We start from the raw sequence: 20,220 nt of genomic DNA on the forward strand, positions 1-20,220 counted from the left end.
TTTGAAATAGGCTTTGAAGGTGCTCAGTGGTTTCTACATTTGAACAAGACCTCAAATAGGACCTTTCATTTCTGATTGCTGACCATTGTCTATTGTTACTCAAAATAAACATTGCTGCACAAGGAGACTGCATGCCTGTAATCCCAGTGGCTCTGGAGGCTGAGACAGGAGGATCTCCAGTTCAAAGCCAGCCTCAGCAACTTAGTGAGGCCCTGAGCAACTCAGTGAGACTCTGTTTCTAAATAAAATATAAAAAAGGGCTGGGGATGTGGCTCAGTGGTTGAGTGCCCCTGAGTTCAATCCCCAGTACCAAAAAACAAAAATGAACATCCTCAATGGCTGTAGCACAGGAGAAGTCACACTGCCTCACATCAATCACCCCTTTGTCAAGAGAAAAATCAGAAAAATAGGCACAAGGTACTCCTGGGTATTCTGGCTTGTGGCTTATAAGCATCTTCATTTACAGTTCCAGTTCTAAGAAGAGCCCCCACAGCACCCCCATCTCACAAGGCACGGGTCCCTGGGACAGGACTTCTTTTGGGTCATCCACATGTCCCAGTACTGAGCTCATGCCTGCCACTAAGTAGGCCTCCTTAAACATTTACATGAGTCATGAAAATAGAAGGGAGACCCAGTAGAGGAGAGGAAGGGGACTAGAGTAAGGGAAGAGGGAAGGGAAAAGGGAGATAATGAAAAATGAAATTGACCAAATTATGTTTTGTGCATGTAAGAATATGTAACAACAAAGCAGAGAGAAGAAATGGCCAGAGGGTACACTGGACTTCTGGCCTGTCCCTGGTTTCAGGATATCCTTAGAGCCCAGCTCCTTCAGTGAGCACCACTGAGTTGCATGGGAGGCCCTTATGGCTGGGAATATCGCTTTTTCCGATTAGTGAGTTCTGCTTGACTTCCTGTCATAGGAAGAAGGTCTTTACTACACACAAGACATGAAAGTGGAAAGACAGTTCCTAACAGGGTTAAGAACTTAGGCCTAAATTGGCTAAGATCCAGAATGAAGTTTCTGTCAATAAAGAACTCAAAGCTGGGTTTGTAGCTCAGTGGTACAATGCTTGCCTAGCATGTGTGAGGTACTGGGTTTGATCCTCAGCACTGCATAAAAATAAATAAAATGGATTGGTGGTCCATCTCCACCAAAAAAAATTTTAAAAATAAAAAATAAAGAACATCCTGAGTATACAGTAGTCTCCTAGAGAACTCTTTAATAAGACACCTGTCCCTCCATCAAAATCAGATAGTGGGCTGGGGTATGGCTCAGTGGTAGAGCACTTGCTTAGCATATGCAAGACTCTGGGCTCCTGGGGGTTCCATCCCCAGAATTGAAGGAAAAAAAATCAGATGGGGCAGAACCAGACATAAAGTTTCAAAGCACATATGGGCAGTCACCAACAAGAGAGAAGTTCTCTAATCATCAATTAATTATGATGTGAAAGAGATGGGAAAAAATAAGAAATACCTATTTGCTGGGAGATTCATGAAATCTCCCTAAAATGAGAAACAAAATACCAATTGTAATGTACAAAGCTGCTCTCCCCACCCTTTCCGTTGCAGCCATTTCCCTGCCTCCCAACTACTGTCATCTGTGAACATCCTAGCTAACTATTAGTTCATCAGTCAGCTTGCAAGTATCCTTCTCCATTATTGGTCCCCTGTTAGCTGGAGGAATTCAACTGCTTTAGGGTAGCTACCCCGCCATCTTTTCTCTCTTGTTTTTCTCTCCCCCTGACTCACTTTCTTTCTCCTCCTCACTTTTCCACTCTCTCTAGCATGCACCTTTTCTCTTTCCCTTTCTTTTCCTCTCATTTTCTCTCTTACCCTGCAGGGAGACACTCTGTTTGCTTAATAAACTCCCTTATGTGATTTCCCATGTCCGGCGTGGTTTCCATAGGATTCCTTACATTGGTGCGGTGACTCGGGATGGGTTCTTCCACTGTCTCTTAAGCGAGTGGAAACCAATCTGATGCCCCAGTGACCTCCAGACACAGCCCCACCTTCCATTCACCTGGACGCTCAGCTTTTTGCATGCAACACTGGACTTCAGATTGGTGAGTTCCCTTAGACAGGTCCCCACTCTAGACCACTTAAACACACCTCTGCTGACCTGAGAAGCGACCATCGAGTGTCCGGGGCCCTTGAGGCAGCTGAGGGGTGGGGGTACCCCCAGCCACAACTTTTATAGTTACAGCTGGCCCCTTAGTCAGTCTTATCTGCCGGGTGGATTCCCGATTTTGTAGTAGAGATTCTCTCTCAGGGTTGAGGCTCATCTCACGCTCACACTCTTACTCGAAAACCATGATATCAGGTCCTCAACTCTTCTTGGCTTTTACCTGGTCCCACATTGATGTTTGTGTGACGACACCATCTATGTGCTGCCTTCTCGTCTCCAGTCGACTACTCTGGCCTCGGGACGCCCTGGCCACAGACTCGGCTGTATTAGTCTCCACCATGGGATCTGGGTCCTCCAATCTGGCAGATTCAACTCTGGGAACCCTTTGCCTGACCCCCGGCTTAAAGCCATCAAAACTCGTTTGTGTAATGGCACACAGCTTCCATGAGCGAGCGGGCAGATGGAAAGGGATTCCTTATCTTCAAGTCTCTTCTTTCTTGTGCTTCTATGCTCTTCCTGCAAACTCAAATGCCTCCTTCTTCTCCCCCTCTTAATCCCTCCTCCTCCTCCAACTTCGACTCAGCTGTTTCTGCTTCCATTCCCTGGCCCAGACTGCCTGGTCCCCCTGCCACGAGGTCCTGCGTACACCAGTGTGGAGGGAGTAACCAGCCCAACCATCAGTGGCATGTCCCAGTAAGGAGTATGATATAGCAGCCCCATTCCCCACAAGTAGTGGGAGATTGTTTCACAATTTTTTGCATCCAAACCTGAATTGATTACTAACCTGTTAGCTGCTTTCAGATCTCAGTCAAGGCTTACATTGAAATGTAAATGGAGGAAGGCTCAGTGGGAGACCAGTCTCAAACCCAAGAAAAGGAAAAACCTCGGCTGCAACATAGATCGCTTTCTCTCTCCTCATCTTTTCTCTCTGTCCTTCTCTTTCTCATTTTCTCATGCTATAATTAATGGACATTACATTTTTCTTCTAGGACTTTTGTTTTCCTTAAATGCTATATTTTTGAGCTCACAATTTTGATCCTATATACCTAGGTTAATGATTTTTGATCAGTTCTTTTTATCCAACTCTAGAGCTATTTTTGAACATCTGTTACATTGCAGTAGAGATAAACATTACAAGGCCTTTGCTTTTGTGTTAAATATAAGCACGCATAAAAATTAAAATTTAAAAAATGGATCCAAATACTTTTAATTCATGTGGTTTAAAAAGGTTCAATTTAAATTGGGTAAAGTAATAGAAGTAAAATGTCTTTAAAATTAACTCACAAGTCTGTAGGTGGTCAAACTAATAAAATGTTGATGTTTATAAAATGTCTAACATCAATTTTTCTAGGACTTTTATTTAACAGGAAAGAGATGGCAAATACTGTTGGTACACTTGTCTGATATCTTGTTTTTTTTACAATAAGATGAGTGAATTAGAGTTGACATGTATGGGATTACTCAAACGTGTTTGTTAGAGACATCTGATTAATTTACAAAGTTATTCCACGGAGTAACATACTTAAAAACATTATTCTTTGTATGTTAAATGTGTTCATATTTTCCAGGTGTACAAGCCTTTAAAGCAGAAAAGTTATCAAGCTGCTATTCTCCAAATTAAACTTATCTATAATGGTAACCCTATCATTTAATGTTCTATTATAGGACCTGTTATCAATAGGGTATATATAACATTTGTTAAATGTATTTCTTTTCTTTTTTTTTTTTTTTGGTACTGGGGATTTGAACCCAGGGCCTTGTGCTTGCAAGGCAAGCACTCAACCAACTGAGCTATATCCCCAGCCCTTGTTAAATGTATTTCTAAAAGTTACTGAGAGGACAGTTAAAAGCTCTCTCAGCTTTTCTTTAATGCTTACATACATATATAAAGGTTGCTGACATAACTCTTTAGATCTGCATTTCCATCAGAGAACAGAGTTCCATCTGATCTCAGCTTAATCTTCAAAATCTGTGTTTATAAACCTTTATTTTCTAATATTCCTTTGCCCCTCACTGAACTTGAGAATTTGGTCATGCTGGTCATGTCAAAAAAGGAAAAAATTAGCTTTAGGAAAAGCCCCGCCTTACCTAAGATAAGGCTCTGCCTCACAACTCTGTTGCACATTAGAATGGCTCCAAAGTAAGTCAGAATTTAACTCATTTAAAGTTGTGTTCAAAAGTTTGATACTTGGGCTGGGGATATAGCTCAGTTGGTAGAGTGCTTGCCTCGCAAGCACAAGGCCCTGAGTTCAATCCCCAGCATTGCAAAAAAAAAAAAAAAAAGTTTGATACTTTATGACTGGTGAGACTGGCTTACTTGATGGTTAAGATCTAACTTAGCGATTGAGATTAAATACAGAGGTCAAGAAAAGTCCATATTTGGGTCTTGCCCTCAAAGTCAGCCTGAACCCAGGGAACAAGAGGACTTCTCCAAGGAGCTTTGCAATTCTGGGTAGGTCACACAAACTCCTGATCAAGAAGATTGATGAGGCCACTAGAGAATGAAAAGCCACTCAGTGCACCTGCTGCAGAGGAGGGTCATGGAAAAAGGGAGACACCCCTAATGCTTCCAAGGGAAGCCACCTCATCGAGGAGACCCTGCCTAACCAATGGCACTAATGGAGCTAAGAAGCTGCTCTTAAGTTCTCTATGAGTGACCCCTGTGGGAACTCAGCTGACTCTTTAACAGACAGGAACAGGTCACTTTGACCAAAATGATCTTAAACACCTAGCAAAACAGTTAAAACCAAAATATAGCCATTCTTGGGCATTTAAAAGAAATAATACTTAAATGTAACTTAAGATGTACACTTGTGTTAGCCCACTAGAATAAAGACTAAAAGCTACAAAAGAGAGATTCTTAGGCAAATATGCCTGATAACTATCAAGAGAAACCGCCAGAGTCAGAAGGTTTAAGTCAGGTTAAGGCCTACAGACACAGGTAGGCTTAATCTATGTTTGCTAGTATCTCTACTAAATGTTGTGTTTACATTCCTGATAACCTAGACAATGTTAAAGTTCCCAAATAATCCCATGTCCTCTCCAGCCTTTGCTAGGCCTTGTTATGGAAACAACTCAGATCTTCCACCCCCTGGTGAGGAATTATTGACTTCTGTCATCTTTATGATATTCATTGGCAAGTTCCAGATTCTGCAAATTTATACTGTATTAATCTCATTTCAGTACTCATGTCTTTTTGTTCTTCTCTCATAGAAGCACCCATCCCCGGATGCCTTTACAACCTGCTCTTCCCCAACCAGACTTCTACCATGGACCCCTCAATTAACCCAATTTCTAAAAAGGAAACCCCAAACTGCATGCCCTATGCTGCCCCGCTTCCAGCTCGAAGAAGCCAGAATGGTCATTGCCTCCCTTTCCCTACAGTGGTAAAGGAGTCCCTAAAATTAGAGGGGTGAATGAAGCCAGAATTGGGGACAGGCAGTTAGTGTAGAAATAGGGGATCAGTCAAATCGAGGAGATGAAGTCCATGAAAACCATCTGCCTCTGGAAGTATGGACGCTGAAGACTGCCCCTGGGAAAATGGACTTTTTACATCTCACCAGTCACTTAAGGCAGGAAGGAGAGAGAAGGCTTCAGAAAGAACTGGAGGACAAAAGATTTTCTTATAAAAACATAAACAGGGGAATGTAATATACAAAGCTGCTCTCTCCACCCTTTCTGTTGCAGCCATTTCCCCGCCTCCCAACTACTGTCATCTGTGAATATCCTAGCTAACTATTGGTTCATCAGTCAGCTTGCAAGTATCCTTCTCCATTATTGGTCCCCTGTTAGCTGGAGGAATTCAACTGCTTTAGGGTAGCTACCCCGCCATCTTTTCTCTCTTGTTTTTCTCTCCCCTTGACTCACTTTCTTTCTCCTCCTCGCTTTTCCACTCTCTCTAGCATGCGCCCTTTCTCCTTCCTTTATTTTCCTCTCATTTTCTCTCTTACCCTACAGGGAGACACTGTTTGCTTAATAAAATCCCTTATGTGATTTCCCGTGTCCAGTGTGGTTTTCGTGGGATTCCTTACACCAATAACTGGAAGGACAGGGGTGAATGAGAAGGAGACCATTTAATGTAAACATTTTTTTGCCTCTTGAATTTGGAATCATGTGGATTTACAATGCAGTCCAAAAAGTAGCTTTAAAAACAATTTTAAAATTTCTCATGTAAGCAGTTGTGATCATTATGCCCAACAACCTGATGAACATGGTGTGAACTGCTTCCCCCTTCAAATTCTTTCTTTAATTGGTGGCAATTCCACCCACTCCACCCCCACCCCACTGATCCTCCCCAAACCAATTACTTTCCTTTCATTTGTTTTCTGTAGGTCAAAGGTAGCAATTAAGCTAAACGTACCATCAATTAACAAGCACTAGCTCTGCCCAACATGCCTTATGTACCCCAGACAAGTTCATAACAGACCTTACTTGAGTTGATACCTCTGTTCTCTAAGAGTTTACTGAAGTCAGAGCCTAGAGTCCCAGCTACTCAGGAGCCTGAGGTAGGATGATCACTTGATTCCAGGAATTAGAGACCAGTCTGGCCAACAAAGAGAGGGTCTCTCTCTCAAAAAAAAAATAGTTTGAGGACAAATGGGCTGGTTAAATGCTTAAAAACTGCCCCATTTTGTTCAAGTTTAAAGAAGTGTTCTTTGAATTGTTTTAATGATCAAAATAGGAGAAAGGCAAAGTCCATTTATGAATCATTTCAAGAAGTCAAATGAATTTCATCCAGAAGCTACTGTGTATGCTACTTGAGCATTTTGCTCAAGCAGGAGGCAGCTTCCAGAACAGTCTGGTAAAGAAAATGGAAATCCATGAAGAAGCTGACAAAGGACAGAAGAGAGTAAACATGGAAGGCCTTTCCAGTCCTCCTCCATCTAGCTCCAGGCATGAAGAGAATAACTAGTTGGAATAATTAGACAGGACGCTGAGCTAATTAGACTTTTCACACAGGGAGGTGGCAGGTGATGGATAAAACTGGTGCAGCCCCAGAGGATCAGACCTAGAACCAAAGTTCTAGGTCTGGAACAATCAAAAAAAATCCAAGAAAATCACAAGTATTGGTGTAGCATACTTACTAGCAAGAAGTCAAAGCTTAAGGAGATAGTAATTTAAACTGTCTATACATACTAGACTATGGTGCTTAAAGACCTAAATTTGTTACGGAAAATGAATAATTGATGTATATTGAAATATTTGTAGTAATTAGTCCAAGATGAGAAGAAACTGTAGTAGGAATTGGGTTGCATTTCATCTTGCTACTCTATCCCCCACACATGGGGACAGACCTGCATCCTGGCCACTTCCTTGGCCACTGGAAATAAATAAATAAAAGACTTTTCTGTTCTTTTCTCATCAACTGAATACTGTTCAGTTAGGACAAACGATTTTTTATAATTAGTGTTTTTTCTTCTTAATATTTAATGTAAGTGAAGTTGATCACTGAGGAAAGATTAAACAGCAACAATTTGCTTAAGCGTCTCCTAATGAAAACTATAGAACTGGTAAGATATTGATCCATAAAAGAATGATCAAGTTCAAAACCAAGTGCTCATAATTGACCAGGCTGCCAGAGTACCTCTGCCAGCTAAAGGAATTTAAGAAAAGAAACATGTGGCACTGCAGGTGTTTTCTCTCCTGACTCAAATATTCTTAACGAATTCCAGTAATTGCCAAGAGAGCTACCCAAAGCACTAACACACAAGTGCTTTGGGATATAAAAGTAAATCCAAAATTCCCCCACAGGTGCCTACAGAGCAAACAAAAATGAAATGCCTCCCAGAGGAAAGGGGTCAAAACCATTTATAAAACAACAAACCCATGCTTTCTCTTTTCCTATAAAATTTTGAGAATCTCAAGTGGGATCCCTGGGCTTCCAAGTTTTCTTCAAGTCATCTGGTGGGTTCAGGAGTCCCAGGGGACAAGGATTCGGATATTCATCTTAGAAACTTACTAGGCAAGGGTGATAAAAATGTTCTGGAACTAGATACTGGTGATAGTTGCAGAACACTGTGAGTAAATCACTATTAATATCACTGAATTGTACACTTAAAAATGGTGAAAATGGAGCCAGGTACAGGGCACAAGCCTATGATCCCAGTTAATTGATAGGCTGAGGTAGGAAGATAGCAAGTTCTGGCCAACAGAGCAAGATCCTGTCTCAAAATATAAAACAAAAAATAGGGAAAATTTTATTTTATATTTGACCACAATTTTAAAAATCAATAATGTAATTAACTCAAAACCATTAAACTGCCCCTTTTTTGTTTTTTTTTTTTAATTTATTTTTATTGTAAACAAATGGGATACATGTTGATTTTCTGTTTGGACATGGAGTAAAGGCATACCATTTGTGTAATCATACATTTACATAGGATAATGGTGTTTCATTCATTCTGTTATTTTTCTCCCTACCCTCCCACCCCTCCCACCCCTCCCACCCCTCTATACAGTCCCTCCTTCCTCCATTCTTGCCCCCTCCCCCCCATTATGTGTCATCATCTGCTTATCAGCGAGATCATTCTTCCTTTGTTTTTTTGAGATTGGCTTATCTCACTTAGCATGATATTCTCCAGTTTCATCCATAATTTTATTATTCTTTATGGCTGAGTAATATTCCATTGTATAAATATACCACAGCTTCTTTATCCATTCATCAACTGAAGGGCATCTAGATTGGCTCCACAATCTGGCTATTGTGAATTGAGCAACTATGAACATTGATGTGGCTGTATCACTGTAGTATGCTGATTTTAAGTCCTTTGGGTATAGGCCGAGGAGTGGGATAGCTGGGTCAAATGGTGGTTCCATTCCAAGCTTTCTGAGGAATCTCCACACTGCTTTCCAGATTGGCTGCACTAATTTGCAGCCCCACCAGCAATGTATGAGTGTTCCTTTTTCCCCACATCCTCGACAACACCTATTGTTGCTTGTGTTCTTGATAATCGCCATTCTAATTGGGGTGAGATGGAATCTTAGGGTAGTTTTGATTTGCATTTCTCTTATTATAAACTACACTCTTTAAATGGGTAAATTGTATGGTATGTGAACCAGACCTCAAAAAAATTTTTTTTTAAATTTTTTTACTAAAGGAAGAAGATGGAGCAAGAGCATTACTGGGGAAGCAGGAGCATGGGACTGAGTACCTACAGAAGTCAGGCAGAGTGGGTTCCTCCATACTGGAAGGCAGTCAGGTCCTGCTGCTAGGGGACCATATCACTCTGTGCCTCTGAGTCTGGGTCCTATCATTGGATGGCATGGGTCATGACTGTGAAGGACTCTTTCAGAGCTTCAGTTCCAGGGACAGATAAGTGAATGGTAGAAGGACACATCACCTGACACAGAAGAACATCCCACCAGGAAGACAAAACATTATAGGAGTCAAACACTGCAAAAAGCAAGTTTAGCAATGTTGGGCCGTGAAGTTCTCACCTCTCCCCAGGGTAATGTTCCAGGTGTTGACAGGTCAGGGGGCAACAGTTGTGTTAAGATGCTTTCTATTCTAAAAACAAAATGGTGAAAGAAAGTACCAAAGAGCTCTGCTCTCCAGGGACTTCTAGGTTCATTTGTAAAATAAAAACTGTGGCTAAAAGAGAAAACCTTATGTTCCAGAATGAAGTCAAATGATAAAGTAAGGAAACAGAGCTTCAACCATCTGTGTTATGAGTCTCCAACGTGCCCTCAGAACAGGCTTCCTCAACCTCAGCATGGCTGACATTTGTTGTGGGGACTGTCCTGTGCACCGTAGGATGTTTAGCAGTTATCCCTGGCCTTGTCACATTAGATGCCAGTAGTCTGACCTTTCCCCAGCTGTCACAACTGAAGTGTCCCCAGTCATTGCCAAATTGTTTCTAAAGAAGGGGGGTTGTCTTTAGTAGAGAATCACAGCCCAAGAGAATTTTCTATCTTGAAATATATTCTTTACAAAAGGCATGTAACACATGAGTCATTACCTTTCTCATCCATGATGGTATTGGCCACCATGAACTGTCAGGAAACAGACCCTGTCAGCATGCTCTGCCCAGACAACTTTACAGGACTGCATGCACACTGCTGGCAGCCCACAGTCTCAGAAACTACAAGTAGTAACTGTACTTGGGTGAAAAGGTTACTCATTCGTTCATTGACACATGGCACTTACTGTACTCCAAGCAAGAGTCAGGGCAATGGATCGGGGAGATCCAGTTGGAGATGAACAGAAGTGCAGCCCTACTCACACCTTGACACTGACCCAGTGCAAACCATTTTTAACTTCTGACCTCCAGAACTATAAGACTACACAGCATTTGTGCTGTTTTAAGTCACTACCTGTAGTTATTTGTTCTGGCAGCAACAGAAAACTAATACAAAAAAACTATGAAGCAGAGAAGAGTGACATCTGTTCCCTGTCAAGGGCACTATGTGGGCAAAGGCTCAGGGGTCTGAACAAGTGTTGAATAAGTGAAGGCTTCTGGAGGATTTCACTAAGGCATGCAGGCTCTAAGGCACGTGTGGAAGGGTAGCCATGTGGAGTCCATTCCAGAAACACTGGGGGCCTGACTATAGATTGGAAGAGACTGAGAAAGGAAAAGGGGGAAGGAGCAAGACAAGAAAAGCATCAGAGCACTATGGAAATGACCAACAAGATGGTAATACACTCAGCAAGAAAGAAGGTGAAAAAGGCATGGCAGGAATCACAGAGGAGGACTGCTGAGCTTATTTTGCAACATGCTCAGTTTGAGGTGTCCAAGGCACACCTGGGTGAAGTGTACTAGAAGGCTATGAATGAGAATCAACTCAATAGATATTAATTTTTATTTCTTTTCAGTACCAGGGATTGAACCCAGGGGTACTTAACCACTGAGCCACAAGCTCTTTCTTTTTTAAACATTTATGAAATTATTTTCATGTATTTATTTTTATGCAGTGCTAAGGATCAAACCCAGTGCCTCACCCATGCTAGGCAAGTGCTCTGCTGCTGAGCTACAGTCCTAAGCCCTGAACCTTTTTATTTTGTATTTTGAGACAGGGTCTCACTAAGTTGCTTAGGGTCTGGCTAAGTTGCTGAGGCTGGTCTCAAACTTGTGATCCTCCTGCCTCAGCCTCCCAAGTCACTGGGACTACAGGCGTGGGCTACCATGCCCAGTTTTAGTCAATGTTAATTTTAGGCTTACTATGTGACAGGGACACAATGACCAGATAGATCTTGCCCTCTTGGCACTCACAGTTGAGTAGGTCCTGAGCTAGGGACAGAGCGATGGAGATCTGGGCATCATCAATACCAAACACCTGAATCAGCAATGTGATTGCTGATCACTCAAGGACACACTTTATATATGAAGGGGACCAGGACTAACAAAGTCACAGAGGTAGATGGGAAGGAAGAACCAGCAATGAAGGGGAGAGCAGTAGGGAAAAACTGGAGTAAACAGAGTGTTCCAAAATCCAAGAAACAGTCCTAGATTTCACAGACTGAAAAGCCAGTTAAGTCAAAGATGCTAGGACCTGTGTGAGACCATGTGCTTATGATTAGAAGACTGATTATTAATTACCTCAGCATGAACCATTCCTAGAACACAATCAGGGCAGTCTCTGTGGAAAAAGTGAGGGAAGAAGGAGGAGCTGTCTCAAGAAACAGAGCAAAAAAATAAAAAGGGAAAAAATAAATGCAAAGTATAACTTTAAGGTAGCATCTTAGTCCATTTTCAGTTGCTATAACAAAATACCTGAGACTGAATAATTTAAAAAGAAAAGTTTATTGGGCTCATGCTTCTGGAGGTTAGAATTTTCAACAGTATGGTGCCAACATCTGCTCAACTTTTGTTGAGGGCTGTCTTGCTGTACTGGAACATGGTAGAAGGCATACCATAGGATGTCAGAGCAAGTATGCCAGCCTGGGTCTCTTCCTCTTCTTATACTCACAGTCATGACCTCATCTAATCCACTAACATAGGAATTTGGAGATTGTTTTCCAACCCATGAACTTTTGGGGGACATATTCAAATTATAGCAAGTGGCTTTATTAATAAGATATAAAAATCTCAATTTAAAACCAGAGATGGAATCTTCTTAGGAAGGAAGAAGGTGGTTGACTATGAATACTCAATTACCCAGGAGAAACCAAAAAAGCCAAGTCCATTATTCTCCATGGTAGGCAAAATAATGTTGCCTCCCCACAATCCAGATGTCCACATCCCAATGCCCAGAACTTGTGAAGCTGTTAAGTTACATGGTGAAGGGGAGTTAAGGGTGCCAATCAACTGACCCTGCAATGGGGAGGTAATCCTGGATTATCCGGGTGGGTCCAATGTCATCACAAGAATCTTAGATATGGAAAACAGAGGCAGAAGAGCCAATATCAGAGTGACATGACATGGAAAGACCTGACCAGTCATTTCTGACTTTGAAGTTAGAGGAAGAGATCAGGAGCCAAAGAGTACAAGTAGAGGGATTCTCCTCTAGAGCCTCCAGAAGGATGCAGGCCAGTGACAGATGAAAACTTTGGGATGTCTCAAGACAACCAAAGGAAGTTTGTTGCAACAGCAATCAGAAATGAATACAGGTTCCAGGTATAGAAAGTTATGAATATCTGACATCCTAATAATGTGAACAATGTATTATTAAGTCCCCTGTAAAAAGGATGGAGGGGAAAAAATGATAGAAAGGGCCTGTGGAATACTCTGATAAAAGTCATTGAAATGGGCTGACCTGTATCACCAGTGCCAGATGTTGGAAGTCTGGCTTGGACAGGATTCATGAAAGAATCAACACTGTACTGCCTTAATAATACCATGAGAGGTTTGTTTTGAAATAGGACGATATTCATCTTTTCTAAGGTTATGTGTCACTTATAACAGCATCTGGTTTATGAACAGAGTGTACTCCAGTGAGCCAAGAGCACCCATGTGTAAGGTGAGAAGGTTTTAACACTAGCACAAATCAGAGCAACCTGGAGGTCCCATTAAAATGAAGACTTCTGGATCCGACCCACAGAGTTCCTGATTCAATAGGTCTGCTGGGATGGGGCCAGAGAATCTGTATCCGTAAAGGGCTCCCTGGGAAGCACATTCTAAAAATCACTGTATTAGGGGCTCTACTTCTCTAACAGAAGGATTACAGTATTTACCTGTGCTGCATCTTTCCTGTGAAGAGCCTGACTTCTTGGTCCTCTAGTATCTGCCCTGTGTTACTCTGTATCTCTCCCCCTGGTATAGCATTTCAGTTGTCTATTTTGCTTAATGCTGAACAAAAGTCCAGTCTCTAGAGCTGGCTGATATTAAGGAGGTAGCCATAAAATACACCTAGAAAGCTACTCTCCTTGGGCTGGGGCTATAGCTCAGTGGTACAGCACTTGCCTAACATGCATGACTCACTGGGTTCGATTCTTAGCAGTACATATAAATAAATAAAATAAAGGTCCATTGACAACTAAAAAAATACTTAAAAAAAATAATAACACCCTCCTCAGTCAACACCTCCTATTCACTGGCAAGGTGCTCACAGCTGACTTGGGCACACTGTTTAACAGAAACCATTCCTCAGAACACCACTATCAGGCAAGGTCACTCTGTGACGAGGATGGGATAAGACAAAAACAAAGTCACTCCATAATCATGTCTGAACACAGACAAAACATGACCCTTGTCCAAACCACAAATGTGACCAGACATCCCTAATCCTGGCTAATACCAGTGCCTGCTGCTTCTCTACCAACCCCAGCTTTAGCCGGGCTCCAATTTTCCCTGATTCTAGAGAACATTTGTTAAGACACCCAATCACAAAAGGACCCCTGGCAATCCACAGCAATGCCCTGATCCCTTAACCACTCCCCAAAGCCAATGCCACCTGACACAGGTACAAATCCTCTAAGTCACAATCTTTTTTTTTTTTAACCTGGGATTGAACCCAGGAACACTTAACCACTGAACCATATCCTCAGCCCCTTTTTGTATCTTATTTAGAGAAAGGGTCTTGCTGAGTTTCTTAGGGACTTGCTAAATTGCTGAGGCTGGCTTTGAACTCACGATCCTCCTGCCTCAGCCTCCTGCACCACAGGATTACAGGCATGCGATACCACACAGGGTCCAAGTCAATCTTTCTTGCACACTCTTTTTTGGGGAGGTACTGGGGATTGAATTCAGGGGCACTCGACCACTGAACCACATCCCCAGCCCTATTTTGTATTTTATTTAGAGACAGGATCTCACTAAGTTGCTTAGCACCTCGCTTTTGCTGAAGCTGGCTTTGAACTCACAATCCTCCTGCCTCAGCCTTTCAAGCCACTGGGATTACAGGCATGTGCCATTGTGCCTGGCACTTGCACACTCTTGCTGAACTGCCCCCACCCCTGCCAGTTCCTCTGGCATACATTCTCCCTGCAGCTAGAAAAAAACTCAGCTTGTGTTCCTAGGGGTGTGTGACTGGAGAATAGTGACAACTTATATTCAGCCTTCAGATTTCTGCTCAAACATGATCTCCTCAAAGATCACTCTACAGGCTACATCATATTACTATTCTCCACTCTTCTTTCAAGAGCTCTACCATAGCTTTTGGTTATATAATTCTGTGACATTGCATTCAAGTCTCCACTAGACTGAGAAGGACCACACTGGCAAGTATGTGTTGTGCACTTCTTCCTAGCACTATTAACATCCTGCCTGGAACAAAGCAGGATGTTAATAATGGATGCATGGATAAGTAGATAAATACTGACCACTGTATGCAACATACTTTAAGACAATTATAAATGAAAGCATTGGTGAGAGAAAGCAATGCAAAAAGAACTGAAGTGGTAAGAAACAAGGTCTGTGCAACCAGGATGACAGCAAGGTTTGCTTGTGCCATGATGGATATAAGAGAGTGAAGGTCATGCACAATAAAGGCAGGGACTTGGGGCTGGGGTTGTGGCTCACTTGTAGAGCACTTGCCTAGCATGTGTGAGGCACTGGGTTCGATTCTCAGTACCACATAAAAATGAAAAAATAAAATAAAGGTATTATGTCCATCTACAACTAAAAAAAATTTTTAAAGCATATTACTTTAAAAAAAAAAGTCGGGGAACTTTTCTTCTATTTCTAACACAAGTCTTGTTTGTAGAGGCAAACGTATTAGATTCACTTTAGCTTTAGTTTAGGATAAAGCAGTCTATCACCAATACAATACATTGCTCAAAACTGTCCAAACCAGACAGAGTGCTTGCATAGCATGTGTGAGGCACTGGGTTTGATCCTCAGCACCACATAAAATAAACAAATAAATTAAAGGCATTCTGTCCATCTACAACAACAAAAATAAATTTTAAGTCCAAACTTTGTTATTATTCTAGAATTCTTTAAACAGAAGTCATTTGCTGTCAGTAGCCTTCACTACTCCCAGATTTGGATAATATTTGGGCAATTGTAATTAATTAGAAGAGGCTTTCCCTGTGTGTGGCACTGTAGGCATCTCCAGCAAGTTCAGAGGGCACATTCTGATAGGCTTTTTATTTTTATTTATTTATTATTATTATTTTTTGTTACCAGGAATTGAACCCAGGGGCACTTAACCACTGAGCCACATCCCCAGCCCTTTTTTGTATTTTATTAGACAGGGTCTCGCTGAGTTGCTTAGCTCACTAAATTGCTGAGGCTGGCTTTGAACTTGCAATCCTCCAGCCTCAACCTCCTGAGCTGCTGGAATTACAGGCATACGCCACCATGCCCAGTTCTGATAGGCTTTTGAAAGAGGCCATTTTGCAATTAACCAGTTTCATTTCAGGGTTAGGGATTTGATACTTTTCAGATCAAAGACTACATTATACAGTTTTATTGTGTTATCCAGCAACAGAAAAATTATTATCAGGCCAGGTAAGTATTCATATGTATCAAATTGATAAATTGGATAAATCTTCTGAAAACCAGAGAGAGACTCAGGGTAGGGATGGGGGGGTGCTTCTGAGTGTATACACATAACCCTTGCACTATTGGATCTTTCCACCGGAAGACATACAGAAATCAACTCTTAAACACCTGCACTTCATCACAAATATACCACTAAGGATGCTTTAAAAAAGAGCAGGGGATTTTACCCACAAACTACTACAAACATCTTAAGTTCCACTATAAACATTATACTTAGCATCTCCAAGTATTAACTCACAAAATAAATGAAAATCAATTGTTGCCCCCTCCCCCCATAATGGTTACAGTAAAAAAGATAAAGCTTGAAAGAAATATAAACTGCAAGAGTACTCCTTCATTTTCTTCAGAGATTCTAAATAATCTCCTAAAGATCTGAAAACAGTCAAATCTAAATGATAAACAGGTCTGTTTCTTCTTAAAGGAGACTTGATCACTTTTTCACCAAGATCTATAAGGAACAGGTTGGCTATGGGAACAGGCAGTTGGATTTCACTTCTTTGGTGTGTAATCCACTCAGTGACCCACCCAAAAGGAAAGGTGATCAAAACAGCATTTCTAGTTCCTCAGGAAAAAGCAATTCATTCTAAAGTGATTTGGAAGGTTTAAAGTATATACTTTGGTCAATGAACTAAATCATCTTACCAGGGCCAAAGCAAAAGAAGATCCTGAGTTAAATGCTATGTCTGCCACAGAGTAGGAAGAGTTCATACCATCCATCCATTCATTCATTCATTCATTCAAAAAACATTTATTTAGGGTCTGTTGTGTGCCAGGCACCAAAGAAAACAGTTTTGTGCAAAACTGAGCAACACAGCACCAACCCTGTGGCCACAGAACTTCCAGTAGAGGAGATAAATGTTCAACAAACTCTAACATGTAATACTGCTACGGAAAAAAGAAAAGGTGCTATATGAGAAAGGGTATTAATTTAGGCTGGGAATGGTGCAGGGATCACAGAAGAGCACTGTGTAACTCCCTCAGTGACCCACCCAAAATGAAAGGTGATGCAAACAGCATTTCTGATTAACTCAAGAGAAGGCAATCCATTCCTAAAGTGACCCGCAAGGTTTACAGTGTATGCTTTTGTCAATAAACTAAATTATCAGGGTCAAGCAAAACAAGAGAGTGAGTTAAATTTTGCCTTCCACAAAGTAGGGCACTGTGAAAAAAAAAACTGACATTTAAGCTGAAAAGCAATCGGATCACCACCACTTTGGAAAAGGAAAACCATTTTGGCCAGTGACCACAAACGGGATTTTAACTTTATGTACAACTTACTGATTTAAACCTCTCCTAGTGCTTCTTGTCTTCATGAGCATCCTACGACTGCTGGCCTGTCACTGTCTGACTGGTGTACCCAAACCCTATTACCTGAACACAGAAAAGGTTTCTTTTTATTATGATTTATTGTAATGTACTGGCTTCCTATGTTTGGCCTAGAAACACCCAAAAAAAATCTGCTAGAGGTATGAGAAACAGAGGCTGGCTGTCAGCAAGAATATTACCTGGGGAGACCAAACATTTAAATAGCCCAGGAGATCAAAAGTCCTTTGTCCTACAAAGTGCCAGCTCCTCTGGGCAGCAAGGAGGTTCCCATCCTACTGGGTCTAATACCAAATGGGACCCAGGGGGCCTACCATTAGCTGCCTACTTGAAACTGATTTTGCTGGTAAATCAAGAACTGGATCACCATTTCCTGTGGCCCGACCCTGCAGACTTAGAAAAGGCTGTAGCAAGTGTCCTTTGAGCATTACGGAGGGAAAAACTGGCCAGACTAGAGAAGACAGGCAGAGAGGGAGTCAGGGCGAGGAGCACTGGGGGGTGGCGGGGGACACTAAGGAAGGCGCGTCAGGAGCTCAGATTCCCGGGACAGAGCACCAGGCCCGGTACTGGGGCGTTTCCCGCCTCCTCTTACCCCCTTCAACCCCTCAGTAAAGAGAATCCAGACCCCTGGAGACTCGGAGATTCCAAGTTCCCGCAAAGCAGAGCCAGACCCGCACCGCGAGCCCCGCGCAGGGCCGGAGGCCACCAGGTCCAGGTATCTGCGTCTACAGAGCGGAGGAGGGTGCGCTCCGGTGAGAAAATGGCCAAGACAAAACTCTCCCCGCCCACCCGAAAAGCCAACCACACCCCCTGCATCCCTCAGCCTCGCTGGGGGCCAGCCCCCGCCATCCTCCGCCCAGGCCCCCGTGGGTCCGGGTCAGCGCCGCTGCGCGGGCTCAACAGAGACACCGGCGCAAGTGGGAGTGAATGGGGGTGCGCAAGGCGGGCGACGGTGCCCACCGTGCTGTCACCGCCCCGGCCCTGCTTTGGGGCGCCCTCACCGGCTCTGCGGTCCCGGGATGGGCGCGCCGCCCCCAGACTGAGATGGGCGCCCAGGCTCCAGCGGCCCCCCCACTCACCCATTGGCGCCGAGCCGAGCCGGGCCGCCGAGGCAGCGTGAAAGTTGGCGGAGGCGGGCGCTGGGGTCGGGGCGCCGGGATCCTGGCGCTTGGATCCGGGTGCGGGCGTCGGAACGCGGCGGCGGCTGGGCCGGTTTCTTCCTCAGTGGCGGCGGCGGCGGCTCAGCGCCGCCCGCTGCTGCCTCTGCTGCTGCTGCTGCCGCTGCTGCCCCGGGGCGACTCCTGCTGCTGCTGCTGCATCGCGGCCCGCTGCGCCTGGCTGCGCCGGGTTTCCTGCTCCCCGCGAGTGGAAATTGCGAAAAAAAAAAAAAAAAAAAAAAAAAAGCGCCGCCCAGTCCAGCGCCCGGCAGCAGCGGCCGTGCAGTCCGCTCTCCCCTCCTCCTCGTTGCCGCGGCCGCGGCTATGCTCCTGCGGCTCCGCCTGCAGGGGACGCGAGGCCGACTGGACGGGGGCGGGGCTGGAGAGGGGCGGGGCTCGGACCGCCTCCGGCCTGGCTCACGGGGGCGTCCCTGCGGCCGAGACGCTCGGGCGCCCTCCTCACCGCCGGCTCTGGAGGGACCCGGCTCTGAGCGGCCGCCCCCTACCCGCGGCGGCTCGGCTAACGCCCCGGGAAATGCCGCGAGACTCCTCGAGACCGGAGGAGATGGGGGGCCGTGGGGGAGGGGGCGTCGGAGTAGAGGGGCACGTGGAAAAGGAGAAGGGGGCGAACCCAAAGGGGACGAGGAGAGGTGAAAGGCGGGCTGGGGGAGGGGAGATCGTGGGCAGGGGAAGGGCCAAACACCTGCTGAGAGTTATGACAGGTGAGCCCTGGGGGATGGAGATCATCCAGAATAAGGCTGCGCGGAGGGGTTGTTGGGAGGCAAGGAGAAAGCTTCCCTTCAGCGCAGCCTGGGAACGCAGGCAGGCCAGGTGCGAATTCTGCACGTGGGAGGCGGTGGGAAGGAGAACGGGACAATGGTGTAATGGGCAGGTGGGCGCCCTGTCCTGCACCACCCTTCCTCGCAGGTATCCTCCTAACCCCGCATTAGTGTGCCTGGGCCAGGTGGGGTTTGGTTGCTCAGAAATGTTCTCAGGCTTTTGTGGTCCCAGGAATCCACTGAGGCAAGGAACGGCTCCCTCCTCAACAGGTATCATGGAACCATATTGATCCCCAAACCTGGACGGCCTGGCCTGGAGTGGAAGCTTAAATGATAACAGGGAATTCGTGGGAATTCCTGGGCAACCCACAAGCTCCTTTTTGGGTCCATTCCCCACCACACCTTTCAGCCATAGATACTCAGCTGCCACCACATTCATTTACCAGCCCGTTATTTCCTTTTCCCTTTCCACCATCTGGTGGTAGGAAGAGATAATGAAATAGATGGGACACATTCCGGCAGAGGCAAAGTAAGACAACAGGGAATTTAGATCACCGGCCCCTTGAAAATGAAGGAGGCTGAGGGTTAGTGGACCCAAAGGTGACAAATAAAAGCTGACCCCTTACCCAATGGAGAGCTGTCTCCATACCTCACCTATGATAATTGAACAACTTGTAAATTGGTCACAGCCTGAGATTTCTGTAGAAAGATGTTTTTATTACTGTTTCATTAGCTTAAAAAAAACCTTCAGAGTGTTATTAACAAGATGTCAGTAACATCATCTTTCTAAATACCGTTCATGTGTGTCAGAGCAATCTGAACAGGAGATTCATCCACACAGATCTGAGATTGAAGTAGTGGTGACATAAATGTCAGACTCCTAAGGGAGGGATTAAAGAACCTGGAGATTAAGAATCCAAAGTGTTGTGCAGTGTGTGGTGGCGCAGGCCTGT

General features: G+C 44.1%; 1 protein-coding gene across 3 annotated transcripts in view; it reads right to left on the minus strand.

Moving 5' to 3' along the window:
- Positions 1–18,690, minus strand: part of Sh3kbp1 (SH3 domain containing kinase binding protein 1) — a 336,423-nt gene extending 317,733 nt beyond the window's left edge. For 2 of the 3 annotated variants that reach the window (XM_047536039.1, XM_047536036.1), the window contains exon 1: positions 18,411–18,690. In XM_047536039.1, coding sequence (XP_047391995.1) covers positions 18,411–18,414 — 4 coding nt within the window. In that variant the 5' untranslated portion in view covers positions 18,415–18,690. The remainder of the gene's footprint in view (positions 1–18,410) is intronic. The other variant, XM_047536037.1, reaches the window with a different exon arrangement.
- Between the last annotated feature and the right edge of the window lie 1,530 nt (positions 18,691–20,220).

This window comes from Sciurus carolinensis, chromosome X (genome assembly GCF_902686445.1).
Source record: "Sciurus carolinensis chromosome X, mSciCar1.2, whole genome shotgun sequence".
Taxonomy (NCBI): Eukaryota; Metazoa; Chordata; class Mammalia; order Rodentia; family Sciuridae; genus Sciurus; species Sciurus carolinensis.